This window comes from Nannospalax galili, unplaced genomic scaffold (genome assembly GCF_000622305.1).
Source record: "Nannospalax galili isolate Female #2095 unplaced genomic scaffold, S.galili_v1.0 scaffold31, whole genome shotgun sequence".
Lineage (NCBI taxonomy): Eukaryota > Metazoa > Chordata > Mammalia > Rodentia > Spalacidae > Nannospalax > Nannospalax galili.
Window position 1 is genome coordinate 306,743 of NW_008332149.1, and position 13,164 is coordinate 319,906.

General features: G+C 46.6%; 1 protein-coding gene across 1 annotated transcript in view; it reads left to right on the forward strand.

Moving 5' to 3' along the window:
* Cpxm2 (carboxypeptidase X, M14 family member 2) overlaps window positions 1-13,164 on the forward strand; it is a 122,250-nt gene that overhangs the window by 86,612 nt on the left and 22,474 nt on the right. The window contains exon 7 of the mRNA XM_008827249.2: window positions 8,045-8,133. Within this exon, the coding sequence (XP_008825471.1) occupies window positions 8,045-8,133 (89 nt within the window). The remainder of the gene's footprint in view (window positions 1-8,044; window positions 8,134-13,164) is intronic.

Genomic DNA, 13,164 nt, shown 5'->3' on the forward strand with positions numbered 1-13,164 from the left:
AAGTACACTATTCTTGCAGAAGACCCAGGTTCGAATCCCAGCACCCACATGGCAGCTAACAACTGTCTGTAACTCTAGTTCCAGGGGATCCAAAGTCTCTTCTGTTTTCCATGGGCATTGCATAACATAGGTGCGCTTACGTACATGTAGGCAATACTCTCATACATGTAAAATAAAAATAGTAAATAATATGCCACTGGGGACCTATGGGAAGAGCCTCTTCTTTAAACATCTCCAGGAAGGCAGCTGGCCCCACACTCTCCCTGTCACCCCTACTGGAGCCTGCAGGACTGCTTGTTTCTGTCCCCCACTGGGAAGGTCCGGAGAGCAGGAGCATGGCTGTCTTCTTACCCAGACTTCTCCTAGGAGTTTCCTCACACAGTCTCCTAGTATGACCTAGAGCCTGACTGCCTGTGGATCCCTAGTCCCTCAGCACTGCCAGGGGCAGGCCCCTATCTAGCTCTGATGACATTTTTATAGTCACTGCAGCTCTATCCTGAATCCACATTTGTTGTGTTTTCAAAGCATGTTTAATGTCATATCACCATTTTTCTCTCAATCCTATAATATCCATGAGCTGGCTTTGCCAACTGTGGATTTTTTAGAACATGAACCTTACGCTAGTGAGAAGGTTGGTTCTGTCTGCCTACGTAATGACCCTCACAGCAAACACATTTTCTCGCTTTATGTTTGTTTGCATTTACTAGACTGCAGGTTTTTTCATGTCACCAAAACTATTGGAGATCATGTGTGGATACTTTCTATTCCAGTCTGTGGGCAAAATCTCATGCCTTTAATCTTCGTGTACTGTTGTAAGTAGTTTCCAGTATCTTGATTCTATGAACAGTCTTGCATTACTCGTGTGTGTGTGTGTGTGTGTGTGTGTGTGTGTGTGTGTGTGTGAGTCTGCAGTCCTTGCCTGAGCTTGTTTGGATAGAAGGATAAAGGCTGTGCAATTTCCAAGGCTGATGTGGTGAGTGCATTGAAGCATCAGAGTGCTGCCTGCCTGGGGTTTGAGCCTCTTTTTATGGCTGGTCCCTGCTGGAGCTGAAGTCCTACGCCCAGCCTGCTGCCATCTTGAGCCTGCTGGGCTCTCTGGGCCCAGGATATCTGCAGTCACAGATCTCCGCGTGCTTCTGTAGGGAGGCTCTGCTCCCCTTCACTTCTGGCCAGGAGTCTTGCCTAGCACAGCACCAATTGCTTGTTGTAAAGGGAAGGGTCAGGACTTCTCTCTGCAGGCACGAATTCATCTGCTGTTTGTAAAGGGCAGAAGGCAGCCTGTGTGGATCTCACGAAATAAATATTTCTCTGTGAAGTTATTCTTAGTGTGCATTTGAAGATAGGTCCTGGGGGCTATTGAAACACTCACAAAGACAGTTGCATTGTAAAATCTGGGTAGCTTTCAACTGTGGATTTAGTGTGGTTCTGTTTTCTACCTGACAATTATTTAGGGCCTTTATGAAGCAGAGCTAGAGTTTATTAAGGAAAGGTTTTAATGTAGATTTTTCACACAGGCATTAAGGGAGGAAGAAGAGCTTATGAAAAGGACAGTCGCTACACCTGAGTGGGCGCTGTCTTCTCTGCAGTTGCGTTTAAATGTCTTAATAACTGTACATGTGGTTTTGGTGGCTTCTGGGGTTATGGCATTCAAAGGATTTAGGGATTAAGTAGAATGTTTCAGTATGCTAGTGGGATGTTTTATGCAATGTGTTCTAAGAAGGGAGATCTGCTTCCTGCTTGTGCTTAGTTAGATCAGGTGATCAACCATCCCAGTCTGCCTGGCACCCAGGGAGTTTCAGTTTAAAACCCAGGACGGTGCCAGACCACCCAGAGCAGCTGGTCACTTGATGGATAAAATGCCACCAGGAGAACAGAGGCCCCATTGCAGGTTCTTGGCTTCATTAATTAAAAAAAAAATAAGAATCTGGGCATGGTATTGTGGTCCTAATACTGTGGAAATGGAGGTAGGAGGATTGTCATGAATTTGAGATCAACCTTGCTTACATAGTAAAGTCTAGGCCAGCCTGATCTACAGAGGGGAACTGTCTCAAACAAAGCAAAACAAAACAAAAAAGAGTTTAAGGATGGACATGGATGGGAACTTGAGGATAATTTATTGGGTATAGAAAGGAGAGCACCCTGAACATTAGGGTGAGGATTGAGGCATGAAGAGGAGGAGGTGAAAAGCCACTTTTAATAGAAGGCGAGTGAAGATACGCCTTGGAGAGAGGAGAGCGCCCTGGGAAAATGGGGAGAAGTGTGAATGCAGGGTCTTTGTTCCTTATAGGTCTTATTGAGAAGAGCGTAAAGTTGCCCTTCTCCAAAGTATGTGGGCCTTGGGTATGAAAGCAGCACCCCACTCCTTTGATCAATCAAGAAGAAAACATGTATGGTGTATGTCCACACATGTGCTTCTATGTGCGTGACAGAGGCCAGAGGAGGCTGTCAGTTTCCCTGTTCTAGCACACTCTGCGTTCTTCCTTTATGACAAGGTTTCTTACTGAACTTGGAGCTAGCCTGGTGACCAGCAAGCCCCAGCAATCCCAAGAAGGAAATAGTTAACCTTAATGTTGTTTCGTTTATTGTCAGCCAAGACTTGCTCTGAGTGTCTTGGAGTTCAGGAAGGAATAGTAGCTAACGGTTCTTATTATCATCAGTTTACCTTACAGCTTCTTTCCCTTTGGGTCAGGAAGGAACAACTAACTGTATTTAGTGTTCTCAGTTTACCCATTAGCTTTGTGGCCAGCTTAGAGCCTTGTGGCTTGTGGTTGGTTCACCTTCTAGTTACAGCTTATGGCTTAGCCAGTGCTGGTACATTTTAATCTAGCCCTGGAAGGCCAGTGCTCACTGGAACATGAGTTACAAACTACTTGGAGATCTTCCTTTCTAGCATTTGAAATCTGCCTCCTTTTAAAATGTTCTAATTTCCCGCTTTCCAGAACAGGCCCAGCAGTGAAGGTCTATAAGGTCTGTAGGCAGCTGCCTTGAAAGCTGGGGCTTTGGAGTCTGCATCTCCTTAAGGGGACAGGGACTCTTCCTGGTTTCTTATTTCATCCCCATGGGAGTTGTATTAGGCAGGGTTCTCTAAAGAAATAGAATGGGTACTATATATACATACATACACACACACACACACACACACACACACACACACACACACATATAGTATATATGGATTTATTAGGTTAGCTCACAGGATACAGTCTGAGTAGTCCAACAATGGCTGCACCACACTGAAAAGGCTGAGAATCTCGTAGTTGCTCAGTCCACGAGACTGGATGTCTCAGGAGTTCCAATCTGGCACTGAAGGCCTGGAGGATTCCTGGAGATCTGCTGGTAATCAGTCTACGTTGGAATCTGAAGTTGGCCACAATGGTAAAATGAACTCACCAGTGAGAGGGAGGGCAAGGGGCAAAAAGCAAAGCTTCCTTCTGCACATGGCCTTTTATACGGGCTGCCATCAGAAGGTAGCGCCCACGTTTAGGATGGGGCTTCCAGCTTCAAATGATCCAGTCAAGAAGATTGCTCTCATTTTAATTAATCCCAGATGCAGTCAAGTTGCTACCCAGGATTAGCCATCACAGGAGTCCTATTTATTTTCACCTTTTGGCTGTAGTCTGGCCATTTTTAGGATGTAAAACAAACCTTCCTCTTTGGAGAAGGTAGGGTCTTGCCTGGAAGGAGTCCAGACATGGTAGGCACCTGGTAACTACTTTTGTAAAGGGAGTTACTGAGTTCTGACCATGCCATTTGTAAAGGCTGATGTCTACCAGGGTGTAACTGACCACTGATATGACAAAGCTGACATATTGACATTCCCATGTCCCCACTGGTATCTGGGCATCAAGAGGCTGCAAAGGTCATTCCCTTCCCTTCCTTCTTGCCTAGCATCTCTACCAAGACCAGACAGCAGAGATGTTGGCTCAGGTAGCAGACTCATAGGCCTGTGTGAATAGAACACAAGGTAAGATAATGAGGTGAGTCAGCTGCTTGGAGCATTTTAGGTGCTATGTCTGGAGTTTGTCTCTCCCCATAGCTAAAGGGCCCCCAATGAATCACCCATTTTTAGTACATAGGCTTTTGAAAACTAACCATGTGGAAGGAGGCAGGCCCCTGGCTTGCCAGAGTTCCATCTGTGATAATAAAGGCTCAGGCTGAATCAATCAGGACTTCTGCTTCAAATGTCAACAGGCCTACACACATTCACTTAAGGAGAAGGTTTTGGCATAAATGAAAATCTCAGGGGTTGGACTGACTTGAGCTTTAGACAAAGGGAAGGCTAGTAGCTCAGGACCTTCTTATTGGAGTCAGGACTATCTCTGATCCTCTTGCAGACTGGCAGGTTGGTCACAAGCACCCCAGAGTCACATATTACCACCTGAACAACTCCAGCAGAAAGGGACTCTCCTACAGCTCTGGGGTTACCAAGGTTGTGAGGGTCAGAACCTGAGCACTGGCAGCCCTCATGAGCAAGGCCTGACCTCTTGTCCATCCTCATGTCTCTAGTTAAGGAGACAAATAATAGTGAAAAGTAGAGGAAGGGTTTTTTTTCCAGTGTGGCCACATTAGGAAGAACAGATAAAGAGACTAGAAACATCCAGGTCCTTCTTCTGGATCTTAACACGAGGTTTAGGCTTAAATAGCAGGCAGGAGGTATGCATACCCAAGCAGTCCTGGTCAAAATGTGGCCTGACCCATCATTGATCCATGGTTGTCTGGCCTCAGTCTGCTGCATGGTAGTCTGACAAGTTTTCAGATCTATGTCAAATCTCTACTTGGGAGAAAAGCTCCCCACCTGGCTGGTACCAGGCTTCAGCATGAGACTCTTGGGGAAATTCTGATTTCTTTCAGTCCATTGTCTCAATATGTTGATAGCCAAGCGGGGGGCGGGTATGGAGCACAAGGGTCTCTCTTTAGAATGTCTTGGCTCTTTCCAGGAGGGTTGCATGGGGAGCATGGATCATGGGATTATCTCTGGGGGAGTGGTTCACTGCCAGGATCTGAGTCACATGTTCATACCTGTGCATGTGCGGCAAGGCAGTTCTTCTGAACCACATGGAATAGGTACTGGACTCTTGTGACATAAGGAGCCAGGGATGGTGGATTGTGTGGCTGATTGGCTGACTGTGTGCTCTGGGCTCCTTTTTCAGTTTTAAAGCAGAGATGGACTACTAAGAGGTTCTCAGTAAAACTTTGTTCCATAAAATAAACAAGAAAAGAAAGAAGTATTTGTTCAAAGCATAGGAGAGAAATTCATGATGAATACTGGTGGTTTTGATGTAGTCCAGGATCTCCTACCCGAACCCATCAACATGAGGACTGGTCTTCAGGAAGGAAGAACATTGCTGGACCAAGAACCCTTTTGTACTTGGGGCTCTGGCTTTTTCTTCATCCCTTTTGCACAAAGTTGAAGGCAAGGTGTTACTGGTGTCTGAAAACAAAAGAGGTTTTCAGAAAGTCCTTTGGAAAGATGCCCCTGAGGCTGTAGGTGGGTGCTGAATAGCTCTCAGAAAACAGCAAGTCGGTAAGCTCAAGTTCGGTGTAAATCAATGCAAAGAAAAATACAAAAATATTATGCTTCACCTTTATTTGGAATCTGTGGGCCTGGAAATCAAATGGAAGGCAGCTCGCCACACGCATGGTCAGCCCATGCCCCAAACAGGCATTTGGGAAACAAACGGGGGACTTGGATGAGCCTAGATGGCCTTTGCTTCCTTGCCTGGACAAAATCCCTATCTCTTTTACCCTCTGGCAAGTTACTCACTTTCCACAACAGTTACTTGTTTCTGATAGTGTTTCTAGAAGCCTCTTCATGAAGTTTTAAAACACTGTTTGATGTTCAGTGCTTGGATCCTCCTGTGTTTCCTAATTTGTTGCAAGTGGTCTCAGGCCCTGAGGCTAAAGCCCTTCATTAGACACAGCTGATGTGTCTGTGCATGGAGCAGATGCTGAGTTCTCCTTCCTGCCATTGTGGTATGCTCAGGGCTTGGTGCTTCTCACTGGAGCCTGCAGTCTGCTGGGATTCGGTGACAGTATGGATTCTGATTTGGCAGGGCTGGATTGGGTCTAACAGACAGCCAGTGCTCCTTCCCTGGGACTGCATTTGGCAGCACAGATGACCCCTCGCTCTCCTGACAGCCCAGGGTTTTTTCTGCTGCCCACAAATGCTGCTGCTTCCAGCATGGGCCTTGGAGCCACCCGGATGGACCCCAGGCTGTCGGTGACTCTCACGCTGTTCACAGGACTCTGACGTAACAGGTTGGCTTTTTGAAGCACAGTACGGTCTCCACATTGGGGTGCAGGGCGTTGTACTGGCTGAGACTCCTAACTGCATCCTCTAGTGGGAGGTATCAGTATGGTGGCCAGGGCTCGTCCTCAGTTGACAAGGGCCTCAGTGCAGACCCAGGGCTCCTTCTTGCCAGTTCCCTTCATGCTCGTCCTCCTCCCTGGCATCTCCCTTCTGTTTGGTCTTTGTTCTATACTGATAGACACAGCGCAAACTCGTGGGAATTACCGAAAAGGCAACTTCTACAGAAAGGAATCCAGGGAGAGCAGGCTGTCTCCTCTGAGCTGGGAATGCCTGTCCTCAAAGTCACCTCTGTTACTACACTCTGATTACTCCCACGAGGCTGCTGTGTCAGTCAGACTTTCATCTTAGTGACAAAATGCCTGTCATAAACAACTTACAGGGAGACCACCGTTCCAGAGGTCTCAGGCCATGGTCCTTGGCTCCATGGGGTGAGGTGGAAGGAATAGCATAGAGGTAGGAGCATGTCCTGGAGAGGCTCTTTACCCTATATTGGACAGGAAGCAGACAGAGAAGAGGGTACAGAATCTGGGACCAGGTAGAACCTTCAAAAACACACCACAGTGACCCACTTCCTCCAGCTAGGCCCTGCCTAAGTTCCCACCACCTCCTAAAGTATGTCATCAGCTGGGGACATTCACCTGGAAAGCATGGCGGGAGCTTCCCATCTGGGGAGGTGTCCCCTCGTGTGAGTGGGCGTCCCAGGGATGGCTGGCTGCAGGGCTGGCTGATCGGGTTCTCCCAGTGTCATCGAGCTTCTGTTCTGTCCTCTGCTAGTCGCTGAGGTCATCCCGGGACCACCACAGCAAGCAGGTGATTCTTTGGCGTTCTTAACCTGGAGAAAGATGTTTCAATCTCTCCCCTCCCATGCTTTACTTCCGTGCTGCAGTTAGAGCAGCTAGACGTGCTGTGCTATGGTTAGCCTGGCCCTGCAACTGAGGGCTGGAGAGTTTGAGAGGTGGGAGGGAGGGGATCCCCACATGCAGGCCTTCTGTTAGGAAGAATGAAAGGGGATGCATCCTGGGTAAGAGACTGACAGTGGCCAGATGCTTCCTGAGGTCTCTGTGGCTATGCATATGATTTTTCTCTCTCTTATTTTATTGAATGTTTCAATTTTCCTACAATATATTTTGGTCATATTTAAATCCCCTCTCCTATCTGTACCTTCCCTTACTTCTAGCAGCACAATTTAATGTAGTCTATTATATACACAATATGATTTGATGATATTTCCATCTCCACACCATCCACACCTTCCCTTTTTTCCCACCCATCCAATTTAAAGTACTCTTATATATATATATTAAGGCCTATGGAGTCTAATTGTGGCATGCATGTGGTTTTGAAATTCATAGCTGCTTGTTTTTACCAACAGTTGTCCAGGCATACAAGTTATCTCTTCTACTGCTCGCTATAAATCAACAAGGGAGGATCCATTCCCTCCCTGTTTGCAGGTAAAAACCAAAGGCACAAACTGCTCAAGGGCTTTGTCCTAGGTCACACAGCATTGAGTAGGAGAGTAGGGATTTGAACTCAGGTTCCATGGCTGATTCTTAATTACTGGGCAGTTCTGACTTCTGTGTGCCTCCTGGGTGGCTCAGCGCTACTTCTGAACCAGTGTCAGAAACTGGGATTCGACTTCAATGTCTCCACTGTCCCTACCTGAACCAGGATCCTAACAGAGATGCCACAAATAACAGAATGTGAGTGAATTCAAAACCATCTTTCCGTCCCTAGATCCTAATAACTATTATCACCGACGCAATGAGATGACGACCACTGATGACCTGGATTTTAAGCACCACAACTATAAGGAGATGCGCCAGGTAAGATCAGAGAGTGGCGACTCCAAACAGCACTTTGTCAAAGAGCAGCAAGCTATGAGCCAATAGCACTGTGTACTGTTCCTTTGGGTGATCACAGGAAGATTCTCTTGCTAGTAAATTGTTTCGATGGGATTTTCTCATTTAAGTCTTTAGTTCCTAAAGGTTCTGCATGTTTGAGTGGGGTCATTGATAAAAGATGTTAGTGATCATCGAGTCAAAGGAGAGAGAGCTGATGATGGTAGCGGGACGCCTGCCCATGGGCGTGGATGCCGTGCCCAGCAACTGATCTGCATTACTGACGTCAGTCCTTCGAAGGGCCCAGGGCATTAGAGACTGTGCTTACCTTCTCTCATGGGTAGGGAAACTGAGTCACCATGACACTGTATAGCACTCTTCCCGATCCTGTTGTATTCAGATTCTTAGCTCTATCTTGACTATCTGCTATAGTCATGTGAGGAAATTGGCAAAAACACCTATCCTTGAGCCCACCTCAGACCAAGTGAGATGGGATCCTTAGAAGAGCTGGGATTCAATGCTCTAGAAGTTCTGCTGTGGTTCTGTTCAGCTGGGCCTCAGAACTTGTGATTGGTGTGCTTTATGATTCTGTGCACTGCTAGAAGGGAAAAGCGACCGGGTGAGATTTTTCTCAGATTGACCCAGAGACCCAGTAATCCTGAGCTGTATCTGCTGTGCTTGCATGCTGCAGGGAGGGACAGGGACCACTCACCTGGGAGCATAGGCTAAAGGCAGTACCTGAACTCAGTGCATTGCTTCTGCAGTCCTGCTCCAAGTACGTGCCCAGCATGTAAGCTGTGTGAGCTTTTCCCAGAGAGGCATGAGTAAATGCCTACCCTGCCCCCAGATAGGGCACCAACAGCAGACCGAAATATGAGTCCATCAAAGTCTAATGAGTTTATCAGGCTTACTTACAGAGCATGGGTGAGGGACTACTTACAGGATTGTGAGTGGTCTCAAAGCATCTGTACTACCAGAAAGCCTCACCTCAGAATGGATAATGACTTCCCCACAGCTGCATAGTCTGAGTCCCCCCTTCAGTTAACCTTCCACCTTCTATATATGCTAGTACCTTTCAAGACCATGAGAGCGGCCAGGGCAGAACTGCATGCAGCTGGCAGGGAACTGCAGGAGGGAATGGCTAGATCTCAGGTGACGAGCCAATGACCCTGCGTACCCCCCCTTCTATAAGGGAAGGTCAACCGTCAATAGGCTGGATCATGAGGGTCACTTGCATTTAGTTGCAGCTGTTCTGGTGAAGATGATAATGGCTATTATAGTCAGAGGATAGCAGTCGATAACAGTGGCCCAAAAATGTGACAAGGTGTGGGCGGTCAAAAGATCCTTAGCTATTTGTGCTAACAAGATGACTCAGTGGTTAAGAGCACTGGCTGCTCTTGCAGAAGACCTGGGTTCAGTTCCCAGCTCCCACGCGGTGGCTAACAACCATCTGTAACTCCAGAGTTCCAGGGGATCTGATGTCCTCTTCTGGCCTCTGCAGGCATTGCATGATGTGGGTGCACTTTCATACATGCAGGCAAAACATTCATACACATAAAATATAAATAAATAAATAATTTTTAAAAGAATCATGTCTATAAAAAGATTCTTAGCTATTTAAGAATCTATTTGAAGCCATGAAACAGGCAGATATATCCTCAGGAACACATTACAGGGCAAGGACTCAGTTAATGCAGTTCGTGGGAGGGCTGGGCTTGTAGTGGTGCGGGAAGAAGCTGGCTGTCCAGGACAAAGGCAGAAGATGTTTCTGAGGTTGAAGTCATTAGCTGAGCTTCAGTTCCATGGAAAGAACATGCTTGGCTTGTCTCAGTGTCGTTTAACAAGATACACACAGCTTCCAGACACCTGTCAGCACAGACTTAGCAGTGGGATGTGCTAAAGAACTCCTCTTACTGTCTTGCTTTTCAGAAACCAAGATAATGTGCTTGGACTTGAGGTCTGTGACTCATGCCTGCCGCTCCACTTTCTCTGGGTATTTTTATGGCTCTGCCCACCATTCTGTGTTCAGGTTAACTCAGCCTTGCTTGATTGGTATCTCAAGACACCTCATTGAGCCCAGAGATAAGACAAATACCAATTCAGTTGATATAATTAATTTCAAGAGTGTTAAGTCTAAGTGTACACAAAGTGTTAACTGCTTAGAGAGGCCATGGATGTGGGTATCTTTAAACAGCTGTCCCACATGTGTAACTGGAGGTCTTCTAAGGAAAGCTGGTAGAGTGCTTCATATGATGATGATCACCACTCAGGATTCCAGAGCTAAGAAGACTTTAGGTCACCAATGCAGCTACCTTAGGGACCCCTCTGAGGGTCCTCAAGGACCCCCCCTTGCCCAACAGCATTCAGCTGGAAACTGTCCATGGGGCATTTCTCAGTCCTGCTGCACAATCAGGCCAGAAGGAATTTCCATGTAGATTGCTGGCTCCCAGGGCTGGGAGAGAAGACAGCATTCCTAGTCCTTTTCCCACATGGAGTCTGCTAGGCTGCTGTTGAAATCTTTCTACCCCAGGGAAAGTGGGTGGCATGGCATGGCTGGGTTCCAGATGTTCAAGAGATACAGGTTGGTTGGTGGCTGCTTAGTATGATGCAGGTAGATGGCAGTTCAGGAGTGAGAGAGAAGTGGGAGGGCAGCTGGCTAGTGGTACTGATGTCCAGGGCAGCAGAGGGTAGCCAGGGACATCAGGCTACAGGGGCAACGGCATGCTCCGTGGTCAGTCTGATCCTGGGGTCGAGCGATGATGACAGGAAGCTGGGGCAGGGCAGTAGACCTGGAAGTCCAGATAACCTGACCCATGGTGCCCCTCACTATGATTCCCTCTTGTCTCCTTGATCTGGGAACTTCTTATCCACTGGACTTGGGGTGGTATGAGGAAAGATGGTGGAAGGGGACTTTTTATCTACTGCTTTTAAAAAAATTGTTCTTAAAAATTCATTTTAATCCACTCGACAAACATTCTTATATCAAATATACAACCCCAAGTCTAAAAAAAAATTCTTCACAAACTCACTGCACTGTCGAACCAGTAATTTTCATATCTTCCTCATGCCTTGGCCTGTTCGTAGATATTACAAAGTTCTGAGACCAAGTAATTTCTCAACAAGAGATGGTAATTTCTCCAGTTCTGGAGACTGGCAGTCTAGAGTCAAGGCATCAGCAGATTCTGTGTCTGGTGAGGGCTGCTCTTGACTTCCAGTATGGCACATGTTTCCAGGCTTCTGTGTGTAGGAGAAAATAACCTAACTTGTTTCCTTGAACCCATTTATAAGGACACAGATTCTACTTGTAAGGGCAGAGCCTGTGTGATTTAATCAATCTCTAAAGGTCCCACCCTTATGTTTTATGGAATTAGGTCTTGGGTTCTTCCTTATGAATTGGGGGGATACATACACTCAAAGCACAGCAAGATGTTCCTGTCCAATGTGTGACTTCATGTCACGGGTTCTGTAAGATTTTGATTAGAACACAGCTGCTTCTCTGTTCTGTCTCTCATTAACGGTGGATCCCCAGCACCTTCCTCTGTCTCCTGACTGCTATCTCTGCCCTGTGTCTCTCAGTTAACATTGGATCCTGCCTTCCCTTCTGTCTCATAACTGTAGTTGCAACACTGTCGTGTGGTCTGATGGGTGGATACATTGTAGTTGAGCTTTTCTCCTGCTCTGAAGCATTTGGGTATCTCCCAATTTTTAATGAATGTGACAAAGTAGAAACATATCACTGCAAGTGTCATCATATGTGTAATTTTAGCATTCCTCATGAGCAGCTTTCTTCAGATATATTACCAGAAATGGGATTACTAGAAAAGAGGCTTGTTTTTCTGTCTCCTTCAGTAAAGGAGGGGAAGGGAGGAGCCCGGGCTTCCATAGACAATAGGATGGTGCAATGCTTTCTATCAGAAGAAACAAACAGGTCCTGTAAACCCTGGTATTCTCTAGCGTGTCTCTTTCCCACCTACCCCTCCAAGGAGCCTTTAAAAACATTCTTTCCTTAGTCACTTTCCCTCTATTATGCCAAATTTTAAGATTGTTCCAGTGGGGTTGAGCTTTGAGGAGCCAAAATGCATGTTGATATCTCAGATGCTTCAGACCTGGAGAAGCAGTTTCTTCACCCCCGCTGAGAATGCATGCTCTGGGGTCATGGTGAGAATTCTGTTCCTTAGTCTGTGTTTAATCACTAGGACTCACCTATTTGTTTTGAAGACCTGGGTTAAAAAAGGTAAAAAGAAAAAGAAGGGGCTAGAGAGATGGCTCAGCAGTTAAGAGCACTGACTGCTCTTGTAGAGGACCCAGGTTCGATTTCCAGCACCCACATGGTGGCTGACAACCACATGTAACTCCAGTTTTAGGTGATCTGATGCTCTCTTCTCACCTCCAAAGGCACTGCATGACATGGGTGCACCTACCTACATGCAGGCATTACACTCATACACATAAAATAAATATTTAAAAAAGTCCGACTTCTTTCAGGAGCAAATAATTACAGTCTCTTACAAGAAAGAATTGTGTTTAAGTAGAGAAATTCATCGCTGTTGAGGGTCATGATGACCCTGCGGGGAGGAGCAGGTGGATGTCCTTCATGGGGCTGGTGGCCCACTGAAGAAATCTGAATCGTCCAGAGTGCTACTGTGCAGGGAGAAAGGGCCTTCCCAAAAGTTAAGATGCTTCAAATTTTCATGTTCTCAGGAGGGAAAAATGATTTTGATACTATGACTAGTGGCATCCAGCTCATTTAAAAAAAACGAGAAAAGCAGGCTTGGGATAAAATATTGCAGGGAAGGATAAAGTACAAAGACAAAAGGGATTCTGGTGACTGAGAGCCCAAGAGCCTTCTCACATCCACTGCTCAGTGTGCATCCAGGGGAGACAAGATGAGGCTTTCTCCAATTCTGGGGTCATGGTCTCTTATGCCATGGTCTAGGTCATGACTACACACTACGGGGGGCAGGAAGTAGCAGTAAAGGAAGCCAGGCCTGTGCCTGAAGCATTTGTAGCCTGGCT